The following is a 24,173-nucleotide window of genomic DNA, read 5'->3' as shown; positions in this document are numbered from 1 at the left end:
CAACACATGCATTTTGGGGGACATATTCAAACAATAGCACATACATTGATCTTTCTGGCAACAAGTCTTTGTCCCAAAGCTATCTATGGGCTTCAATCACTAGTAATTTCATTAGTATATAATATGGTTTGGGTCTTAAATGCCCCCCAAAGGCCAGGGGGTTCAACGTAACTGGTGAGGTGGAGAGTGAGTATCTTCTTGTAGAGGGGACAGCCTCAAGAAAGCCAAACCAAGGCTGGAGGTCTACCATGCACAAGGCCTTGGGTTTGATCCTTAGCACTGAAAAAAAAAATGATTAACTTAATTAAAGAAATCCAAACCAGTAGTCAGCCAGGAGGGAGGGCAAATGGAGATAAGAAAAATAAAAGAAGAAAAAAAAGTACTAAAGCCAAGAAAGGCCATAGGGGCAACAGTCTGGGCATGGGTCATCGTGACAGGGCTTATACCCCTGAGCACTCTCCTCCACACTAGGAAGAATTGAAGCCATGGGAGCCATGTGAGTTCATGAAACACGTATGAGTACACGGGACACATGTGAGTTCATGTGTTCCATAAGACCTGCAAGCCAAAAGTCAAGAAGACCAGTGGGCAGCTTAGTAAGGGAACTGGAACTTAGTTGGTGGATCCTGGATAGCAAGGAGAGACTATGAGCCTGGAGGCAGGGCACAGGAGAGCAAAGAAGGGAGCTGGAAGTTCACCTGAGCCAGGAACTGAAGAGGGACATCAAAGTGGGACATAGTAACTGCAGTGACCCAGGGTCACTGCAGGTCTTCTGATCTAATCCCACTCAGTCTTAAAGAAACCACTCCAGCATGAGGTCACTGGCAGGACCAAATCTATTTGACTCTTGTTCCTGGGCACATAGCTAGCTGACATTCCTCAGCCTCTTGCTTGGAAAAAGCCAGGGGTGTCAAGCATGTGCAAGGCCCTGGGTTCTATCCCCAGATCACAAAATAAACAAACAAAAGCTCTAGCCAAATGTGAACCTAAATGAGGCAAGTTACTTCTAGGCCTGGACTGTAAAATCCCCCACCGGGATGCCTCCCCACCCTTCCTCTTCCCTGAAGCCTTGGGTTGAAGATGGCAGAGTCATCATTATTATAAGCGAAGTCCCATTCTCCCAATTCTGGAATCAGAGCCTGTGTTCTGGACTGTTAGAAAAGGAATAAATAAACTGCCATCACTTGACAGGTCTATGTGTTAGAGCAGTGTGGCTCTCCTTCATGGTTTAGATCTAAAATGTCCCTGAAAAACGTGCGTTGAAAGGTTTGTCACCGAGGCAGCACGCTTCAGTGGTGGGGACTTTGGGAGATAGTGAGATCATGAAGGCTCTAACTTCATCTATGGATTAGTCCATTGATGGGTTCATAAAATAATGGACTGCTAAGTGGTGGAAATGTCGGGAGGTGGGGCCTAGTTAGAGGGACTAGGTCACTGGGGGTGTGCCTTGGAAGGGTGTGTCTCTTGTCTGCACCTTTCTTCTTCTTCTTCTTCTTCTTTTTTCTGTCTCTCTTTTCATTTCCTGGCTGCTGTGAGGTAAGCAACTTCGTTCTACCACATTCTCCAGCCATGAGACTTTGCCTCACCACAGGCCCAGAAATAACAAGAGCTAAGTGACCATGGACTGACACTCTGAAATGATGAGCCAAAATAAACTTTTCCTCCTTTTAAATTGTGTGTCTCACATATTTTGTCACAGCAATGGAAAGTTGATAAACATACTCTCCAAAGTCACACTCAGAGTGATCAGAGAGTTTTCAAATCTCTGAGAGGGTTATCATAGAAAAAAATGTCCCAAGTCATCACCTTTGTGTGTCTTAGGTATATAACCACTCATGGACACACATTGAGAATGTTTCCGTGGTAACACTAGGTCCATTAGTTTGCTTGTTTGTCCTTTGTTTGGAACATAGCAGATCTTTTTCCATATAGGTGTTGTTGGAAGTGACAGTGAAATCCTTATTCCTACACCTTATTAACCTACAATATCAAAAGCAGAAGTTAGGAGTCTACCATCCTTTATCAAATCTCTGCATGCTATCAGAGGTGAAGGAAAAATAATCAGACATGGAAAGTCCAAATTAATAAAAGGGGACTTTGTAAAGTTATTCCACATTTAAAATAAGATACTCTTTCAAGTCCCAAATTTCCAAAGGCCTAAGAATCAGACTAGTAATAGTATAAATTTTAAATATAAACCCAAAGATAGCTAGCATAGATTATTATGCTCACAAGAGGCCTGTTATTTATTTACTTACTTATTATCATTAGTAGTATTATTTGCTGTGCTGAGTCACACCCAGAACCTTGCATGTGCCAGGTAAGCACTTCATCACTGAGCTACAACCTCAGCCTATTTTGTTTAAAAAAATTTTTTTTGAGAGAGGCCAAATTAAAGGAAAATTCACAAATGAAACGAAAGCTAGACAATTCCATTTCTTTCTTGCCCCCTCTAAGTTCCACTGTGTTCCCTCTACCTATCATGGCAACAGAAACAGAGATAGGGAAAGAATAGTGACAGTGTGCAATGAGCAGGGAGGATAGGCTGTGGAGGGAGGAAGTGGCTTCTGCGTGGGCTATTCTCTGTGGCCTTAGAGAGAACCCACAAGGGAACACCCAAAGGCCTGCAGAAGGGACCCTGAAATTCAGAAAGCTCCTAGGAACAAAGATTCTAAACCTGGGTGCCATGCTTCCCATTTCTTCCCCCCACCCCCACCCCATGACCCTGACATTTTATCTCAAGGAATCTGAATTGCAGAATCAGTCTAATATTTTTCTGGGCTCCGAACACATCAGCCAAAAGAGCTTCAGAACTAGACTCCTCCCTACCCCTCGCCACAGCAAGCACCCCAGAGGTATGTCCAGTGGGCTCAATGCAGAAACAAAAGGTACAGCTTTGAGAATCACTGTGTTGGATAAAATGATATGTTTTCTGGGTCACCATTTCTTCTTCCCTGAGTAGAACTGAAGTCCTCCTCTGTGCGCCAAAGAGAAAAAAAGAGCAAAATGTCCTGTTTGCTCATAGAAGTCATCTTGAGAACTCATTCTCCCAGGAGCTCCTGGAGGAAGAGGGAAACTGAGGTTCAGATTCCCAGAACAACATTCCCCAGATTTGCCACCCACATTAAACTTGAGTCTAAGTGGCTTTTGAGTATTTCTAAGAACCACACTCACCACTGAAATATGAAAAGTGCTGCCATTGAGGATTCTCAGAAATATTGCCGGTTAAAGAATCTGAGGCCATCAATACAATGTTTACATCAGTTTATCTCTTAAATTCTTATTACGAAACAAACCAGAAAACTAATAATGGACTAAAATTAGTCTATGCTTTCCAGTTTCTGTAATATTTCAGGAGTCTCCTTTCTCTTGATTTCTGTTTATTACCAGTGTAACTGGGACCTTTGCTAAAGCTTCCATTTACATCAGTGCTGGGGAATCCCACAAAACCCCAGAATGAATCACCTTCCTGACTGCGGCAAACAGTTTCTCTAGCCTAGGTCAGCATTTAGTGTGTGGCTGAAGCCTTTTCCTTACTGTAGTTCTTTCCAAACATTATCAAAGCATCAAAATCATCTGGGTGGTCTATTAAAACTGTTGGCTCCTTAGCTCTAAACCAGCTGAAGCATGGAAAGTTTCCCTGCCAATCTTTACTCAGGGTAGAACCAGGAGACAATGGGAATCCTCCTTCCGAAGTACAGCACTGATGTTTATCATTCACAAATTTATTTATGCATTTATACATATTTCTGGAAGCTGGGCATTGTGGCTCATACCTACAATCCCAGTTACTGGGGAGGCTGAAGAGGAGGATCACAAGTTTGAGACCAGTCTGGGCAACTTAGTGAGACCCTGCCTCAAAATAAAAATAAAAACAAAAAGGGCTGGAAATGTAGCAAAGTGGTAGGGTACCCCTAGTTTCAATGCCCAGTACTGAGAAAAAAAAATTTTTTTCTGGAGGTCCTAGGTGTTCAACTTGATTGTATGATTCTAGGAACCTGACTGGAGGAGTCAGTGGAAATAGGAATAGTTTCTGATGGACTAGCACACAGTTCTAGGTACTTGAGAGAAAGAGTGAGCTGTCCAAGAAGGTGTATTTCATATATACCTGACATAGGAGGCTCAAGTCACTGAAAGATAATAGCAGGGTTGAAATGGCTGGCAGGGTTGAGCCAGTATAGACAACTATGGAGAAAGACCTTAACAAAACTCACAGAGATGGCCATCAAGGAGTAAGCAAGATGGAGTTTAAAAAAACAGTGCACCAGGGCAGGGGAGGGAGAACGAAAGGGAAAGGGGAGGCAGTCATGAACTGAAATCAAGTTCCATGCGTGTAGGAGTTTGTTGGGAGGAACCCAACTACTATGTGTAACTATAAAGCTCCAATTAAAAAAAAAAACAAAACACCAAAACACAAAAATTCAGTGCACCAGTTTTGTGTATGTACTTTCTCAGAGGGAGACTGAAATTTTAGAACACATTTTATAAGCTGTCTTGAGAAGTAATGGGTCCCCTGGAGTTATAATGGACTTTGAGTAAGTTACCTAACTTCCTAACATCTTCCCTCAGCTCCTACATCTGTTGAATGAGGATAATAGTACATGTTAATGCAAGTTCTTGGATCTTGAAATTTGACTTGAGACCAGCCTGAGATACTAGGCCCCAGTCCTGCCTCCTAAACGCTTCAATAGTTCTGGCCTGGAAAACACTGTCAGGATCATTGGGATCAAATGAAACGTGTACAAAGTGTTTAGCACATGCTTGGCCCACGCTACCTATGACAACCCATAAATAATAATCCTATTTGGGTGGACCTAACATGAGGAGCAATTTCCTTTGGGAAACTTAAATGTCTTTAGAATCTCTAAAAATCAGCAAGTTAAAAACATCAGGACTCATTGCAACTATTACTATTTTAAAATCCAAAAGAGAAAAATTCTTATACTTCCAAGAATACTTTGTAAGTGAACAGATTTCATATTTACCAGTTACTCTTACTACAAAGTGACAATGCACGGATTATAAAGTGGTGTTGACAACACAACGAACCTAAAAAAGTTGATGAAAAACCTGTGAAGGAGAAGGTGTGAGGTTGTTTAATGCAACTTATGGCACATTGTACAGTTATTTTGGGCAATGAAGTAAATAACTACCTGGAATTAAGGAATGGTGTAAGTTCCAACAGAATTATAAGGAAAGACATCTTTTCTTGGCAAACAGATGATTTTAACTATTTCCCTCCAGGACAACAGTGTTTAATGTTTATGAAATAGTAAAATAGTCAAAACTCTTCCAAAATCGTGTTTTAATGAATAATATGAGAGTCTGCAAATAATCATGGGTTAAATCTGCAAATGACACTAATTTAATGTCATGCACACTTGATATGGAAAGTTCAAAATTAAATGTGAATAATTTATTGAATTTTGTTCTAACTGAATTTCTACATGTTTAACCAAAATCAGATCTAGTTTTATGTTCAACTAAAAGTATTCTTCAAAGAAAGAACATGACATGGTTAGACTCTGGCTTCTTATTCCCCCAGTGTCTGGCGCACATAGTAGGCTCTCATTTGTGTTAAATTAATACATAAGTTATAATATTCAAAATGGCTAGAAGACAAAGTAATTCTATTAAAAGACTTGCTGGACTCCCAGTAACAGTGATTTCTTTCTGAAGAGCAATTCGAATGGCACATTGACTTGTGGTAGTTCTGTAAAAATCAAAATATACATGATCAGCACTGATAAAATGCAGGAACTTTTTGGTATCTGGCCTACAGTGCATACTCTGGCTCCTCTAGAGGGCTAAGATGCTGGGAACTATGACCTTCATTACAGTTAAGACTGGCCCCTGGTGGTAGTGAAGCAGAGAATCACCTTTATGAGAGAACTAGGCCTACTGCCGTCTGACCCTACCTATTCATCCCAGGCAACACTTCTGGGGAGAGAACATTTTTATTTTAATCATAGAAAATGTCTCCTACATAAAGGGATGATATACACAGAGGCTTTTTTTATTATTATTTTTTTTAACTTTTCACTTTAAGCCAACTTTCCTTTTATATTCAGTTTTAAAAATTCCTTAAGACAGCACTTTTCCAAATCCTCCAGAATTATCACAGTGCTAGACACATTGAAAAGCCCCCTATAAATGCATAAATTAAAATAAAAAAAAATAATTTAGGAAAAATATCAAGCCTTTGCACAATGATTCAGATTTCTCTATTAGTTAACAGCTTTAAACTGGGTAAAATTGAGTCAAACTGTTTACAAATGCATATCCTTTAGTGATTCATACATTTTAAAATGTTTTAAATAAAAATTTAGCAACTAGAAAATATTTACTTAAATATTTTTCTGTAAGCCAGGTGCAGTGGTGTGCACCTGTAGTCTCAGCTACTTAGGAGTCTGAGGCATGAAGATACCTTGAACCCAGAAGTTCAACACTAGCCTGGACAACACAGGAAGACCCATTTCAAGGAAAAAAAAAAAAAAAAATCTGTAGGACATAAAATGTCAGAGTTAGATTTCTATAGCACTTAATACCTAATTACATAATTTTACTCCTAAAAATATTATGAATAATATAAAAAGTCACCAAACCACCCACATTATTAGATAGTTTATATCATTTAAATTTTAAATCAGGCTATGAGGCACTATCTCTAGAAAATACCCAGTACTTCCCTTTTATGGAAAACGAAGCATCTAGTATGTCAAAGAATTTCCTAGTGCCTTTCAACAAGCTCTTTCTTACAGTTAGAATTTGCTTCTGACCAGCTAACTCTTGATGTAAACCTGAACTAACAAACTCTTGAGTAGTGAATCTATCTGGCAATAGGTTTTGGCTTTCGGATATTCTGTAAAAGATCACACTAAATAACTATTTAATTCTTAGATATTTGTAATTTCAGTTTCTCCAACAAAAGTATTAAAAATAGCAATTGGAGTAAAAATATAATGCTAATGCCAGTAAGGGGCCAATTGCTACAGAAGATGAATTGCACTGCTACATTTCACATCCTAAGCCGGATTCACTTTAGTAATTTCAGCCATGGATTATAAACAATCTAACCAGAAGCACGTTTGCTCTCCCATTCTTATGTAAAATCCAATTCATATTTTTCAGCACATACCCCAAAAGTCTTGTGGTGTGGGTGTGTATCGGGGGAGAGAGCATGCGCACTAACATTTATTCCCAGGGTGTTTTTATGAACTCAGAAATTTTCATGGAATCTACCATAAATCTGAAAAATGTCTAGCATGGATCAATTAGAAAAGAATGCTAAAACTCATTCATGTTTCATCAGTAAAGTTGATAATCTGTCATGAGTACTGCATTTATTTGGCTTTTATCATTGGACTAGTTGTGGAAATGAATGTTTCTCAGTATGTCTGTTCTTCTATCTTGAATGTCAAGAGCAGAGGTTCAGTTTATTAGTGTTATTTAGCATGGTGGATAACAAGTTACAGTATATTCTAGAACAATAAACTCTGGGTACAAACTACTCAGACTATCTGGTTCTCAACCAATCCCTTAAGTACCACAGTAGAGGAGAGTAAATCTACAAAAGATCATCAGAAGGTCAAATGACTCATTGCTGGGTGTCGTCCAGAAACCAAGCTGTTCAATTTCCAGGACTGGAGACTGATTTTACCTTTCAAGGAGAAACAGGTTGCCCCAGTGATTAAAGGCTTCAATCTAAAATTTGCCTAAAGGTTCGAGTTCCATTTTGGGCTCTGTTTTAGGGTTTTACTAACTCATAGAAAACAATTTAATTTATGATGTGATACAGGGAAAAGCCTACTGCCTCTAACTCCATTTTAAGCAAGAGCTGAAATTAGGGTAAATGAGAGAGAAGACAGGAGTGGTTTTAATGGTTTTGATAAGAGAAAAGTAAAGATACTTAAGATATCATTCTCCTTATGAAGGGAAGACACCACTATGTTAAAGTAGAGTAAGTGTGGGACACCACACTTACACTTGTTTATATGTGGACACAGCTATTACTGAGAAAGTTCCAGACTTCTAGAACAGAGTAGATCACTGTAGAACACAATATGGGGAAAATCTGTTCCAAATCTGTTTAAATTGGCTTCTTCTTCTTCTTTTTTTTTTGCAGTACTGATGTAAGCTTTTCTTTCATATTTTTTTTATTGGGGCATGATAGTTGTACATAAAATGGTGGAATTTGTTGTTACATACATATTTGTACATGCACACAATATAACAATATAGTTGCTTCAGTTTTAAAGCCAGTTAAGCCAGGTACTATGGTACATGTCTATAATCCCAGCAATTTGGAAGGCTGAGGCAAGATGATTGCAAGTTTGAGGCCAGCCTCAATAACTTAATGTGATCCTGTCTCAAAGTAAAAAATAAAAATAAAAGGACTGGGGATGTAGCTCTGTGGTAAAGAGCCCCCAAATTCAATCATCAGTATGATCAATCAATAGATAAATAAATAAATAAATAAATAATAAATAAATAAATAAAGGCAGTTAAAATGGTCTGTGTTCAGCTGGTTTCTTTTTTTTAAAAAGTACTTATTTATTCATTTATTTATTTGTATGCAGTGCTAATGATCGAACCCAGTGCCTCACACATGCTAGGCAAGCTCTCTGCCACTGAGGTATAGCCCCAGTCCCAGGTGGTTTCTTAATTTATTTTCCAACAGAATAGAAAAAAGGAAAGGTAAGTTAAAAATACACTAGGGAATAGGGAATACTTTAATGGATGTGTGAATGTCTATACTATATTAGCATCAGTACTAATGGACTACTATTTTAAGTACAGCAAAAATTACAAACTCTAGAACTTTCATTCTTTTCTTGAGCACATTTTGATGTACATTGTTCTGACGACCAATTTTTGTGTGTAAGAAAAAACAGTCATTTTTGATGGGTATTATGTTTTATTTAAAGTTTTTAACGTAAAAAAAAAAAAAAAAGTACACAAATACAGATTACATTATGATGACCAAGGCAGTACTCTACATGACAAAAGTCAAAACAAAACAAACTGATAAAGTAATTGTACCAGCACAGAACAAGCATAATACCTGATACCAATCCAGGCTGCATATGCATAAAATGATCTGACCACATGCTTATGCAAAATAAATTATTTCCTAGAACACAAATAGACCAACCATTCTGACTGACTACTGTCTTATTCCCCTGGTGAATATTTTGAGAGAACTTCTATATAACACAAAAAGAACTGGCATGGCACTTTAAAAGACTGCAAAAAACAACACAATTAAAAACATTTGTAATGCAATTCTGTATAAAATATACACAGTAAATCTTATTAGTTAAAAAAGGATTTTAAAATAAAAGGTCACCCTGAATAATGGTTAAAATCTCATCATAGAAAAATGCTCATCATTTGTACATTATTGGTAAAAAAAAAAAAAAAACTGATAGTTTTTGTTGCAGGGCAAGGTGGGGAAGGTATCTAACTTGAAATCATTCACTTGTAATTTGTTTAAAAATGTAGGTAAGGTTATACTTTACTGTTTGCCCCATCTTCACAAGGAATGCTCTTTCTAATATTTAACCATAGGACAAGAAGAATTTGAAGTGTTTTTGAAAATGAGGCCCAAAGGACCAACAAAATTCTCAGTTGGACCCGGCAGCGTGCATTTTAAACAAACTCCCTGGGTGATAATGCCATATTCTAAGCTGCCCCAGGGGAAACAGCACCACTTAAAAGCAAGACATTTCTGGTGCAAGATGACGGAATTCTCTGTATGTTTATGATGTGAAGTGAATACTGCTTTTTGTTTTAAAACAAGTTTCAGGTATTAAGAGAAACATAAATAACCTCTCAAATTAACATGTAAATGTATATAAACATTTCCCTTTGAGGTTTTCACTGCTTTCAGACTTACTTATTTGAAGAAAGGAGAATACGTGACCACAAACTGGAAATAGTACATTTCTAATGAAATGTAGTATCCAGAGAGAAAGAGAAATTTATTAATGTCTATAAATTTTAAATCATTCTAAATTTAAAAAAATTTAAATTAGATAGCTTCCCTAAAATTACATTTACTAAGATTGGACAGTTATTATTAAGATGATTATGGTTACTTTTTAAAGCCCTTTTTCATAAAAATGACATTTAAAATAAACAGAAGGATGCTATATGGTACCTCTTTAAATACTAAGTTGCTAAACACCAATATTAATAAAAAATAATATGAAAAATTCTGCTCCTGAAATGTATTCTACTATGTATTACCTGGGTTAGTTACTAAATAAAAACTCAGTTAAGGAGCTAGAACTGTGATACATGAGTATATATATGCTCTAAACATTTATTCATGTTTACTTATTTCTTTTTTTTCTGGATTTCATTGAGGATTCCATAAACATGACACAAAAGTACCAAAAATGTGGTTTTGGGGGAAGAAACTAGTGAAGTTAAGACATTATACTTAGAAGATAAATTATTTTCCTGTATACTAAATAAGGAAAAAATATACATTCTGCCTCCACTGAATAAATGGAATGCTTTTACAAGTTTGGTAACAAGTGAGTGCCTTATTATTTAAATCAAATCATAAAGAACAACTGCAGGATTCACTCTCCAGTAAGAAATAAATATTACCATTGCACTTTTCTGTATCTACTTCAAATGTCTATTATATTCCTTTCTATATACCCAGCAGTTTTCCATTTGACTGCATTGTCTTCTGAACACATATATTAACAGTAAAGTTTTCACTAAAAAGATAAGCTCAGAAGCTATCTTCATTGTTAAAAATAAAAAATTAAAATTACTTGTGCCAGTGTTTCAAAAATAATTGATTTGGAATCTGATTCTTAACATGTCTACTTTTTAACCTAGAGGAACCTGTAATGCCCAATTCTAAGGAAATAACATCTTTTATTACCAATTTAGTAATTACTGCCTTAAAAATTAATAATTATCCAAGGCAATGAGAAATCTTACAGCTGGACGTTAAACATAAAGAATTCTGAAACTAACAGGTAATATAAAAATTTGTTGCATTCTAAATTAACCTTTTATTCCAAAATTAAACCCTCGAATGACTTAACAGTGAAAGACAAAAATTATGTGAGGCTTATGATGTAATCCCACTATGTGCCTTAATGCAACAGATAATTTCTTTTAAAAGCAGTGGTGATTTCTTTAAACCAAAAAGGCAACTTCATTACTCATCAGGCCTCTAAAGTTCCAGTATAACTAAATTTTGACATGATTGTCTGAAAGCTAGTTTTAACTTTTTTGAGTTACATTTAGATGTAATAATTTATTCTTATAGTCTATATTGATTTTTTTTTGGTGGCAAATATAAAATGGTTAATTGTATCCAGGTTGGCAACAAACTTATCCATGCATTAAATGGCAACATAAGCAGAATGCACAGTTGGAAAAATGAGGATCAGACACATTCTTCTGCAGACATCAAAAGAGGATTGATATACTCAAAACCTTCAAATTCAGACTGATCAATCTTCCTCACAATGTCACTGTTAAAAGAAAAATAAATTTATTTTCATCATAAGATTTTTCAACCTTTAATTTAAATGATAAAATTTAAAAAGAAAACAGGGCTAATTATATACATCGTGGGAAAAAAAAAACTACAAATTCTTAGATTAATCCCAAAACATTTTCTAGAAGAATCAAGAAGAGTACTGAAAATTAAAAAGGCTAATCATCCCACAAGCACACTTAGAGTCAAAAGGTAGTTCAAAACTGTACTGGGAATAAAAAAGCTACAAGTTATCACAACTCCAGTTAATCTTAAACTTTTGATCTGAACAATATTCTTAAATAAGGTGAATATCCAGGTCTGAATTAGCATCCAGTTTAGTAGTCACCTCAACAGCCAGATGGAAGATGGTGAAGAGAAGGCCCAGAAGTTAGCCAAAAGGAAAAGGCAATAGGAACAAGTACACTGAGAGACCTGGAATAAGGAGAGAACACCACAGGGAGAAATTGGGTCACAGAGGGCAGAGGGCATTTGGTTACACTGGGTTTCTAGTTTTAATATACCTTAAGAGTAATACTATCAAACATTTTAATACCTAAATGTATACAATGCACAAAGTTATAGAAGGTACAACCCCCTCCTTTAAAGAGGCAGGGGTAACTCATACACTGGAAAGCCATGAGAGAAAGCAGTATCTGTTAAATTTCATGCATGATAACCAAAGTCCTATTCTAACCATAGTTCTAAAGAGAGAGGTGACTTCTAACTGGAGAAATAAAGGAAGGCAGAGTTTGCCTACACACACGAATGAATGGAACTATGCAAGATTATGGTAGGTCTGGAAAAAGGCAAGCAACTTATTAGAGCTGGTGCATAGGAATAGAAGGGTGTTAAATGGCAGAAGATGCTGGAAGGAATACAATAGCGAGATTGAAAAGCCAGTGATGTTTACATTAGTAGTTTTGCCTTGATCCTTCAAAGATCTGATTGCATTTTAGGGGGCTCTGAAAAATGGGAAGAGTTCAGTAAGTAAAAACAACAAAGGAATACAGAAGCCTGAGCAGGGAAAGGCAAAGAGAGAGTCAGGGGGAGGGAGAGGGAGAGAGATGGGGGAGGTGTTCACTATCAGGGAATGGTAAGTAACTGAGATTGATCAGAATGCCATTTGGAGCAGATGGGGGAGGCTTTCAATGCTAGCCAAGAGAATAGATGTTATCTGACTGGCAATGCTGGAATTAATGAAGGCTGCTGATTAAAGGAGTTGAGAGGGGAATGGTACTTCATGGGGTGTACAGAAAAGGCTGCATAGTAAAAGTGTGAAGGAGATCAATTAGGAAGTTGGTACAACTCTTGGTATGACCTGAATAAGATTGGAACTACAGTTATGACAAGGGAATGAGAAAAGAAGGCTCTGAGGCAAGTGATGATGCAAAGGAAAAATAGACTGAGCAATGCAGTAGTACATAATCTGTTAAGGAAAAAGAGGAGGGAACAATCACTGGCATTTTTTTTTTTTTCTTTTTGTTTTTTTGGGGTGCTGGGGATCGAACCCAGGGCCTTGGGCTTACAAGGCAAGCACTCTACCAACTGAGCTATCTCCCCAGCCCCTCACTGACATTTTTGAATTGGAATGACAGGAAAACATGGGTGGTACAGTGAGCAGAAATCAGTAAATACCACAGAATTTATTGATAATAACAGAAAAAGAAGCCATAAAAGGTCATTACTTGATTTTAGATTTTGATATATCTGACATCTAATAAACTGGGGAGATGCAGATGAAAATGCAGCTCAGGAGAGAGATCAGGGCAGGGGCTAGATGCTTCAGAGACCATCACTCATTTATTCTTCACAGTAACCTTGTGAGGTAGACAATTTGAGAAAAAGCAGGCTCAGAGAAGTTATGTAATTCATACCCAAGGTTACCCAGTTGGTAAGAGGTGACATCGGGATTCAAACTCCTATCTTTTGATTAAATCCAGTGTTCTTTCCAATATACAATGCTGCCACAGAATGATTTGGCACATATCTCTCTCTTCTAATAGATAGGAAGCTTTTTGTAAGATTGGACTGTTTTGGTTATCTCTGAATGTATAGTACTTAGCATATTGCCTTTTGCTTAATAGTCATTTGTCAATTTAGCTAGGAGTCATTTAAAAAGCTAGTATGCTACAGAGCTAGCTAAAATCTCCAACGTACAAACTGCATAAAGCAAAGGGAAGGGTATCATGGACAGAACCATGGAGCATCCTGGTCTCTAAGGAAAAGGAAAAATATGACAAAAAAGTAGTCACAGAGATGAAGGAGAACCACGGTGGGCAGCACTACCTAAGGCAAGGCCCGGAGTGCCAAAAACATTATAGATTTCAGGGTAGATGAAGACTGACTGAAAAGTGCTTTGTAATTTAGAAATTAAGAAGTCAATTTGACTTTCAGAAGCTAATGGAGCAGGTAAAACCCATGTATGGGGTTAAAATGTTGGAAGCAAGGTAGTACAAAGACAATCTCTGTTGCCTACTCTGAAGAGACAGAGAGAGAGATACTGCTTGTTTATTCTTTTACCATGAGTATCATTAATTATTTTTTTAAATGCTTGAAAAGAAAATTTGAAAAAAAGTGTGTTGGTTCAAAGGGGGGGCTTAAAATCAGGATACCTGAGCATGTCTGTAGGTGGAGGGAAATCAAGGTAGAAAAATATAAATCAAAGAAGGCGGAGCAATTAGGTAACTGACAAAATGAAATCCTGGAGGTGACTAACAAAACAAATCTAGGAAAACAGAGGGGCACCCCTTGTAAAAAGAGGGCCTTCCAACAGTAGGGAACAAGAAAAAGGCTGAGAAAAGTAGAAAGCAATCCTGAGACAAGGTGGTGTGGAGACAGCTGAAAAGGGAGTAAACTCAAACCAGAGAGGTCTCAATTCTTGCAGTCAACTTAAAGCAAGTTTAATCCATTAAGAGGGATGGTGATAGGGGTAGGAATGAAGCTTCTAAAAAATACAGACCATCTGGAACAGCTGCTGTGAAGAACATGCTAAGAATGAAGATTTAAGTGAAGTGACTACCAACAGAAAGGGCCTCTTAGAGATTAGAGAATGAATCTGTAATGACAGCTAAATGATCAAAATATCCACAAATAATTCTAAACTATATTTTAAAAGGTGTAACATAAACACAAAATACTTTGGATCACTGTTGGCTAAATTTGGTAACTTGACGCAATTTTTTAAGGTAATAGAAACTCAGACAAAGATGTTCATCATCAGAATGGGGAACAGTGCAGCACAGTGGGAAGAGCAGAGGCCTCAGTCAGTCAGATCTGGGTCTGAATCCTGACTCTGCCACCTGACAGCTGTGTAACTTTGCTTAACCTCTCTGAGCCTCGGTTTCCTCATCTGTAAAATGAAGATGACAATACCTAGTTTACAAAGTTGTTGTGAGAATTAGGATAATGCACGTAAAGCAAAGAAAGAATAATGACAGCTACTATTATAACTGATAATATATAATGGGTTTAAAGACCCAGTAACCTAATGGCTATGTGAATTATAGTATAATTTGATAATAAAACATTATGTAACCATTAAAAATGGGTCTTCAAGGAACTTTAAAATAGAATTACTTACTCATCATCTGGAGTGAGCTGGACAGGTTCATTAGTAAACTGAGAATCAAAGTTATCCAAACCAAATTCTCCAGAAATATTTGGTTTAAAGGGAGGTACCACCTGCTTTTGCTCCATCTAAAAAGACACATTAAATGACAGCTCAAATCTACATTCTTAGAAAAATTCCACATCTACATTTTTCCTCTGCTCACAGATGTTTCCCTAGGCATGGTTCTATAATACACACACACACACACACACACACATGTACACAGAGTTCTGTAATGTATACACATATGTATGTATGTACATGTATATACACATACACAGATTATTTTTTATGGTTCTGGGAATTGAACCCAGGACACTATGCCATTGAGCTACAGCCTCAGTCCTTTAAAAAATGTTTTAGTTTGAGACAGGGTCTCATTAAGTTCCTGAGGCTGATCTCAAACTTCCAATTCTCTTGTCTCAGCCTACTAAGTCCCTGAGATTACAGGCATACACCACCATCTCTGGTTCTAAATGATAATAACAATAACGACATAACTTGTAAATTCAAACATTAATATGGGCCTCAATAATATTATGACCTGCTCTTATTAGATTAGTATTGTAATTATTTTGCCAAGTTTTTACAAAAGCATTTGAGAGAGTTGTGTACAATTAGTTAAGTTATAATATATGCGAACTGTGGTCGTAGCTCAGTGGTGGAGTGCTTGCATATGTGAGGCACTGGGTTTGATCCCAGCACCACTAAAAAATAAATAAAGGTCTAAAAAAAATAAAATAACATTAAAAAAATCGTGACATGAGTTTTTCAACACTCTTAAGACAGTAAATTTAAAAATTCGACCCAAGGTAACAATAAACCTAATACAGAAAACAATAAAAATTTACATACCATATCCCAATCAACATTTCGGAAGAATGGGTGCCCCTGTATATCAGCAAATCCTGTTTGAGGATGACAACCCAATCGTTCCTTTGGGTCCTATGGTAGAAAAAAAATGTGGTAAGGATTAGGTAGATATAATGCTTCAAAATAATTTACCTTTGTGACCAGAGTTTCCTGCCTATTACATGATACCTTATTTCTGAACTGAAATGATCTACCTTTTATTTCTAGAAAGCACAATACTAGACTCAAGTTGAATTATCTGGAGTTGGTGAGATTTCCTCAGGGTTCTTATGTCATCGAAGCGGAGAAATGTCACCACTCCTTGCTTAAGAAAAAATAGGAGGAAAAGAGAACAGCAGCATCATTTGAGTAGTAACAGTAGTTTCTCTGACATGGGCTACTCAGTCAAAATATGAAAACCACCAATCATCAGAGGTTCACTCTTAGTTCAATTTTAAAGCTTTATGCTATAATTATAACAACAAAGCATAATTTGAGTAAGACAATGATATAACCGTTACCTGAATCACTGGAGTGAGGAGTCTACAACTTAAAAAGTCTGGCTTACTTATTGTGAATGAGAACATATTCCCATTTTTCTAACAAAAGACATTTTATTTTACATATTAACTCCTCTCACCTTCAATTTTCACTCTGTGAAAGATTAGGCTTCATGTTTAACTTTTTCCTCACATAAAGTATTTATTTAAAACAAGTTTCAATTTCTGATTTAATTAAAATTCACCATTATCTTGCCTGTTTATCTCAGAAGGCAAACACATACCAACTTATACTCATTTAAGTAGAATTTCTCATTATCAAAAATTGTAACCACAGATCCTAAAACTTTTCTAGTCTAGCAACTGCAATGAATGATTAAATCATGTTAAGATTTTTAAGAAAGTACTTCATCTCTTCTAAATTTTATCTAATTGTAGGGTTTTTGATATAACAATTTATAGGGGAACATTTCTGCCCAGGTGCTCAAAAAGTACATGATAACGAATAAATTCTGTAGATAAAGACACAGAAAAAATGGGAAAATAGAGTTTAAAGTACAACTGTGGCCATCTCCAAATATTAAATTCATCCTTGAGAATATGGTACATACACACATATATAATTTATGTTTAAAATATCATGCAATATGTAGCTGGGGGTAAATTATGCTGATAAAGTAGAAAGGATGAATCATCTCAGGAGCTAAAGCTGTCACTCTTTGGTTAAGAGATGAATTCCAGACATAACTGAAAAAGTTGCATACTTTGCTAGTTTGGAATTTTAAGTTGCCTTGGTTTCTACTTACTGGTTTGATTTATACACAAACAAACCACAAAAGATATTTACACACAATTTTTACCTTGTTGAGAAAACTCTTCAGGACACTGGCAGCTTTTACAGAGAGAGAACGTGGAATGCGAATTTGTTTTTCCAAAATAACTAGAAAAATAAAAATCATAGCATTGTGTTTAACTTTTACATAGCTTTGATTTTTAAGTTTTTGTTATATTTAAGGCACTACAACACAAAAGATAAAATATTACATACCCAACTGAATCACTTTTGTACTTCCATGATCTCATTACCTTGCCCTCCTTCTCTGAGATGGCCTCTAATCTGAGCACTATATTTATCATTTACAAGAATGTTTTATCCTCTACTTTATTATGCCTCAGATTCCTCACCAGGAAAATAATACCTACTCTGAAGGGTTGTTATGAAGTTTAAAGTAGTTATATTTATAAAATGCTTCATATATAATAATCACTTTTATTAAACAATGCCAAATCATTCCCCAAAGCTATGGTGTCTATTTTTACTCCCACCAGCAGACTATGAGCATTCTAATTGTTCTGTATCTTCACCAGCACTGATTATTATCAAACTTCATAAAATTTTTGCCAAATGTATGAAATACATGTAGATCATTAATATTTTAATATACATTCCCCTAATTATTAGTAAGGTTAAATATCTTTTCACATATTCCATGGCCATTTGGGTTTCTTTCTTTCTTTCTTTTTTTTCTTTTGCTGTGCTGGAGATTAAATCCAGGGCCTTTCACATGCTAGGATCTTTGAATTTTTTCTTGTGAGATAGAGTCTTATTAAGTTGTCTAGACTGGCCTTGAACTTGGGATCCTTCTGCTTCAGTCTCCTGAAGAGCTTGGATGAAGGTTCGTGCCACCTTACCCAGCTTGGGTTTCCTAGTGTAATAAATGCTTATTCATATTCTGTGATTGCTAATTATTAAATGTTGGATTTCATGGCAGTCTTCACACTTTTTTGGACAATGTGTTAGGAAGCCCCTTTGCATGTCTGTTCTGTTTTATTCTTAATACTTTCCATCATCAACCTCTCCCTCCTCCATCTTCTGACCCCTCTTATCTTCTTGGTACTCTACACCCTCATACTGTTTGTGAACTTATATCCTCAGCCTCAGGTTTCATGTGTAAAGACTGTCCTCTCTAGTCACAGGATTCCCTCCCCCATATATGTTTGTGATATATAAGCTAATGGAATCATCTGTTATGATTTTGAATATAAGAAGGTAACTGCAGATGGGACTGGAGATGACTAAGGTAAGAAGGATGTATCAAAAAAAATTAAAATCTCATTAAGTTAGGGGTACACTGTTCAGATCATTATCCTTTTTCTTATTCAAAGTAGTAATGGGCTGGGGTTGTAGCTCAGTGGTAGAGCACTTGCATAGCATCTGTGAGGCACTGGGTTGGATCCTCAGCACCACATAAAGATAAATAAATAAAACAAAGGTACTGTTTCCATCCACAATTTAAAAACTATTAAAATAAAAAGTAATAACCTAAAGCATACTTTGTGCTCTAGAATAGGTTATTCAGAGACTCTATAAAATATTGCAAATTACCTTGGAAGAGATAATCCTCTGTGTTTTGATCAGGGTTATCAGAGCTCCCAACAATATCAAATGGAGACCTTCCTGCCATCATCTCAAACATTAGCACTCCAAGAGCCCACCAGTCGACACTGAAACCTTGAGGAAAAAAGTTTAAAGCAATAAATTAGCCACTCTGCATGCTAGTAATTCCGTAATTGGAAGTTCATTTTGTCACCAAAAAAAAAAAAAAAAAAAAAAAAAAAAACCCACAATGTGTCAGTAAACTTGAAATTATTCTAACAATCGTAGTAAGCTGAGAATTACAGAAATATGTCACTTATTAACAAGGGTAGGTATCCAAAGGAACATTAGAATATAAAATTACAGGAAGTGAAGCATAAATTTCCAAATACAGCTGTAATTTCAGACTCATGCTCAGTATCTAATATTTTGTTTTGATTATATAATTATATACTATTGGAGAATAAGCTCCTTTGGCTTAAAACTCGATTTTTTGCTCTGATTTAACAGTCTGGGATCTTCATGTACATTTTACCAGAATCAAGAAAGTTTATATTAGTCAGATAAGTATTAAAATGTTGTAGTTTACTGTAATGCTATTGTTACCACATTCAACCACCCACTTAGCAATAGCTGAAATACCACCTATTTATTTATTACCATAATCTTCTCCTCTTAAAATTTCAGGAGCAATGTAATTAGGAGTACCACAGAAAGTGCTGGTTGTATCTCCCGGCCGTAATCCTTCCTTTTATGAAACAAAAAACAAAACAAAACAAAACAAAAAAAAAGAAGAATAAGATCTAAAATTCTGATTTAAATTCACCTCCTTTATTTCATCCACTACATAACTTCAGCATTAGTAGGTAATACATCAACCTTAAATAGCATATCACTAGAACAAAAGTCTTTATTATTAAAATTATGGATTGTCACTAAATAGCTTAAAGAAAGCTTGTTATTAGATGTTGCTAAAAAGTAAGTTCAACTAAGATTTTAAAAAGGCATTTCAAATGGTTTATATTCAGGTTAAAATTTAACACAAAAATTTGTATTATGTGAATAAAATGAATCATATTTCATGAAGAAAGGCAGCACTTTAAGTCCCACCTCCCAACACATCAAGTGTTGACATAATGTTCATTTTTTTTCTTCAGTACAACATTTTTGGTTCTTGTTTTAATAGCTATAGGATGGTGAAAACTAGTGTACAATATATTAATAAACCTAAGTAGAGATAATGCACAATAATGAATGGCACAATCACCAAGAAGTTATAATAAACATAAACTTGTATTTGCCTCAAAATGCAGAGTAAAAATAGACAAAATTATTAGAAGTTCACAGTCTTCAATCATGATGAGATTTTGATGTATCTATATAAGAAATGATTGCACAGATCAATAATTATTAAGCAGAGAAAAACACCATATATTTACATATATTTGTACATATGTACATATAAAACACATACATATAGAACATATGTGTCTGTATGTGTGTGGGGGAAGGAGAGAGACATTAAAAGAGAGACATCAAAAGAGAGACTCTGTGGGAAGTCATCCATAAACCATGTGTGGGAACTGAGCAATGTCTGAGCCATTAGACAGGGAAGCCTGGTCTTGGGAACTCCCAAAAGGAACTCACTGGTTTGAGAATGCCTGATTCACATGGCACCCTGTTCTAACTCACTGCTCAAGTTCAAGCAAAAGCACCAGAGATGGGAGTAACCCACTGGAGCCAAACAGCTTGCTTACCTCTATCCTGTTTTTCGCTAAGAAGTTCCTACCTGTCCCTTTTGATCTGTAGCACTACAAATAAAACAGGCACAGTCTTCTTCCTTTGTTAGATGCCCAACCCGTCATTGCCACTCGCCCAGTCTTGAGATCAATTTCTGGTCTTTTGTGTTAATTCTGCAACACCATTTTCTTAGCTTTTACTTCGAAGCCAGTCCATCCCTCCGATTTGAACCCTTTCCCTCCCCAGTGCAGGCCGTGAGTGAGAACTCTGCTTACTTGTAAAATAGAAATCCTATATCTTAAAAAAAAAAATTTGAATTTGTTCTAATTAGTTATACATGAAAATAGAATGCACTTAGACACATGGTATACAAATGAAGCACAACTTCTCCATCCTCTGGCTGAACACGGTGCAGAGTCACACTGGTAGTGTAATCATATATGTATAAAGGGTAATAATGTCTATCTCCTTCCACTGTTCTTCCCATACCCATACCCCTTCCCCTTCCTCCCTCACTTCCCTGGGCACAATCCAAAGTCCCTTCATTCCTCCCATCGCATTATGGATCAGCATCAACTTATCAGACAAAACATTCAGTCTTTGTTTTTGGGGTATGTCTTATTTCACTTAGCATGATATTCTCCAGCTCCATTCATTTACCTGCAAATGCTATAATTTCATTCTTCTTTAAGGTTGAGTAATATTCCATCGTGTATGTTTATCACATTTTTAAAAATTTATTTTTATTGTAAACAAATGGGCTATATCTTGTTTCTGTTTGTACATGAAGTAACAGCATACCATTTGCGTAATCATACATTTACATAGGGTAATAATGTCTGATTCATTCTGTTATTTTTTCCTTCCCCCCAACCCCTCCCACCCCTCTTTTCCCTCTATACAGTCCCTCCTTCCTCCATTCTTGCTCCCATCCCACCCCCGATTATGTGTCATCATCCGCTTATCAGCGAGATCATTCCTCCTTCGGTTTTTTGAGATTGGCTTATCTCACTTAGCATGATATTCTCCAATTTATCCATTTGCCTGCAAATGCCATAATTTTATTATTCTTTATAGCTGAGTAATATTCCATTGTATATATATACCACAGTTTCTTTATCCATTCATCAATTGAAGGACATCTAGGTTGGTTCCACGATCTGCTTATTGTGAATTGAACAGCTATGAACATTAATGTGACTGTATCTCTGTAGTATGCTGATTTTAAGTCCTTTGGGTATAGGCCGAGGAGTGGGATAGCTGGGTCAAATGGTGAGCCCATTCCAAGTTTTCTGAGGAATCTCCACACTGCTTTCCAGAGTGGCTGCACTAATTTGCAGCCCCACCAGCAATGTATGAGTGTACCTTTTTCCCCACATCCTCTCCAACACCTATTGTTGCTTGTGTTCTTGATAATCGCCATTCTAATTATGGTGAGATGGAATCTTAGGGTAGTTATGATTTGCATTTCTCTTATTACTAGAGATGGTGAACATTTTTTCATATATCTGTTGATTGCTTGTAGATCTTCTTCTGTGAAGCATCTGTTCATTTCCTTAGCCCATTTGTTGATTGGGTTATTTGTATTCTTCGTGTAGAGTTTTTTGAGTTCTTTATATATTCTGGAAATTAGTGCTCTATCTGAAGTATGAGTGCAAAGATTTTCTCCCACTCTGTAGGCTCTCTCTTCACATTGCTGATAGTTTCCTTTGCTGAGAGAAAGCTATTTAGTTTGAATCGAACCCAGTTGTTGATTCTTGCTTTTATTTCTTGTGCTATGGGAGTCCTATTAAGGAAGTCTGATCCTAAGCCAACAGGGTGAAGATTTGGACCTACTTTTTCTTCTATAGGATGCAGGGTCTCTGGTCTGATTCCAAGGTCCTTGATCCATTGTGAGTTGATTTTTGTGCAGGGTGAGAGAGAGGGGTTTAGTTTCTTCTGTTGCATATGGATTTCCAGTTTTCCCAGCACCATTTGTTGAAGAGGCTATCTTTTCTCCATTGCATATTTATGGCACCTTTGTCTAGTATGAGAAAATTGTATTTATTTGGGTTTGTGTCCATGTCCTCTATTCTGTACCATTGATCTACCTGTCTATTTTGGTGCCAATACCATGCTGTTTTTGTTACTATTGCTTTGTAGTATAGTTGAAATTCTGGTATTGCGATGCCCCCTGCTTCATTCTTCCTGCTAAGGATTGCTTTAGGTATTCTGGGTTTCTTATTCTTCCAGATGAATTTCATAATTGTTTGTTCTATTTCTGTAAGGTATATCATTGGGATTTTTAATTGGATTGCATTGAATCTGTATAGCACTTTTGGTAGTATGGCCATTTTGACAATATTAATTCTTCCTATCTAAGAACATGGGAGATCTTTCCATCTTCTAAGGTCTTCCTCAATTTCTTTCTTCAATGTTTTGTAGTTTTCATTATAGAGATCTTTTACCTCTTTGGTTAAATTGATGCCCAAGTATTTTATTTTTTTTTGAAGCTATTGTAGTTGTTTTCCTCATTTCCCTTTCAGCTGTTTCGTTGCTTGCGTACAAAAATGCTATAGATTTATGCATGTTGATTTTATAGCCTGCTATTTTGCTGATTCACTGATGAGGTCTAGAAGTTTTCTGGAGGAGTTTTTGGGATCTTCTAAATATAGAATCATGTCATCAGCAAATAGTAACAGCTTAAGTTCCTCTTTTCCTATTCATATCCCTTTATTTTCTTTAGTCTGCTTAATTGCTCTGGCTAGAGTTTCAAGGACAATGTTGAATAGAAGTGGTGAAAGAGGACATCCCTGTGTTGTTCCCGTTTTTAAAGGGAATGGTTTTAGTTTTTCTCCATTAAGAATGATGTTGGCCATGGGCTTAGCATAAATAGCCTTTACAATGTTCAGGTATGTTCCTACTATCCATATTTTTTCTAGTGTTTTGAGCATGAAGGGGTGTTGTATTTTGTTGAACGCTTTTTCTGCGTCAATTGAAATAATCATGATTCTTATCCTTAAGTCTATTGACTTGATGGATTACGTTTATTGATTTACAGATGTTAAACCATCCTTGCATTCCAGGGATGAACCCCACTTGATCATGGTGCACGATTTTCTTAATATGTTTTTGGATACAGTTTGCCAACATTTTGTTAAGGACCTTTGCATCTATATTCATCAAGGATATTGGTCTAAAATTTTCTTTCCTCGATGTGTCTTTGTTTGGTTTTTGTTTGGGTATGAGGGTGATATTAGCTTCATAGAATGAGTTTGGTAGGGTACACTCTTTTTCTATTTCCTGGAATACTTTGAGAAATATTGGAATGAGATCTTTGAAGGTCTTGTAGAACTCGGCTGAGAATCTGTCTGGTCCTGGGCTTTTCTTGGATGGTAGGTTTTTAATGGCTTCTATTTCATTGCTTGATATTGATCTGTTTAAATTGTGTATGTCCTCCTGGTTCAGTTTGGGAGGAGCATATGTCTCTAGAAATTTGTCAATGTCTTTGGTAGATTCTATTTTGTTGGAATACAGATTTTCAAAGTAGCTTCTCATTATGTTCTGTATCTCAGTGGTGTCTGTCGTGATATTTCCTTT

At 36.3% G+C, this 24,173-nt stretch overlaps 1 protein-coding gene across 3 annotated transcripts in view; it reads right to left on the bottom strand.

The window, feature by feature from the left end:
- Positions 1-8,903: 8,903 nt before the first annotated feature.
- Prkci (protein kinase C iota) overlaps positions 8,904-24,173 on the bottom strand; it is a 76,746-nt gene continuing 61,476 nt past the window's right edge. For all 3 annotated transcript variants that reach the window (XM_047564276.1, XM_047564277.1, XM_047564278.1), the window contains 6 exons: positions 19,515-19,602; positions 18,864-18,989; positions 17,338-17,417; positions 15,981-16,070; positions 15,096-15,211; positions 8,904-11,507 (listed from right to left, as the gene is read on the bottom strand). In XM_047564276.1, the coding sequence (XP_047420232.1) occupies positions 11,420-11,507; positions 15,096-15,211; positions 15,981-16,070; positions 17,338-17,417; positions 18,864-18,989; positions 19,515-19,602 (588 nt within the window). In that variant the 3' untranslated portion in view covers positions 8,904-11,419. The remainder of the gene's footprint in view (positions 11,508-15,095; positions 15,212-15,980; positions 16,071-17,337; positions 17,418-18,863; positions 18,990-19,514; positions 19,603-24,173) is intronic.

The sequence above is a fragment of the Sciurus carolinensis genome, chromosome 9 (genome assembly GCF_902686445.1).
Source record: "Sciurus carolinensis chromosome 9, mSciCar1.2, whole genome shotgun sequence".
Lineage (NCBI taxonomy): Eukaryota > Metazoa > Chordata > Mammalia > Rodentia > Sciuridae > Sciurus > Sciurus carolinensis.
This window is presented reverse-complemented; position numbering and strand designations above follow the sequence as displayed.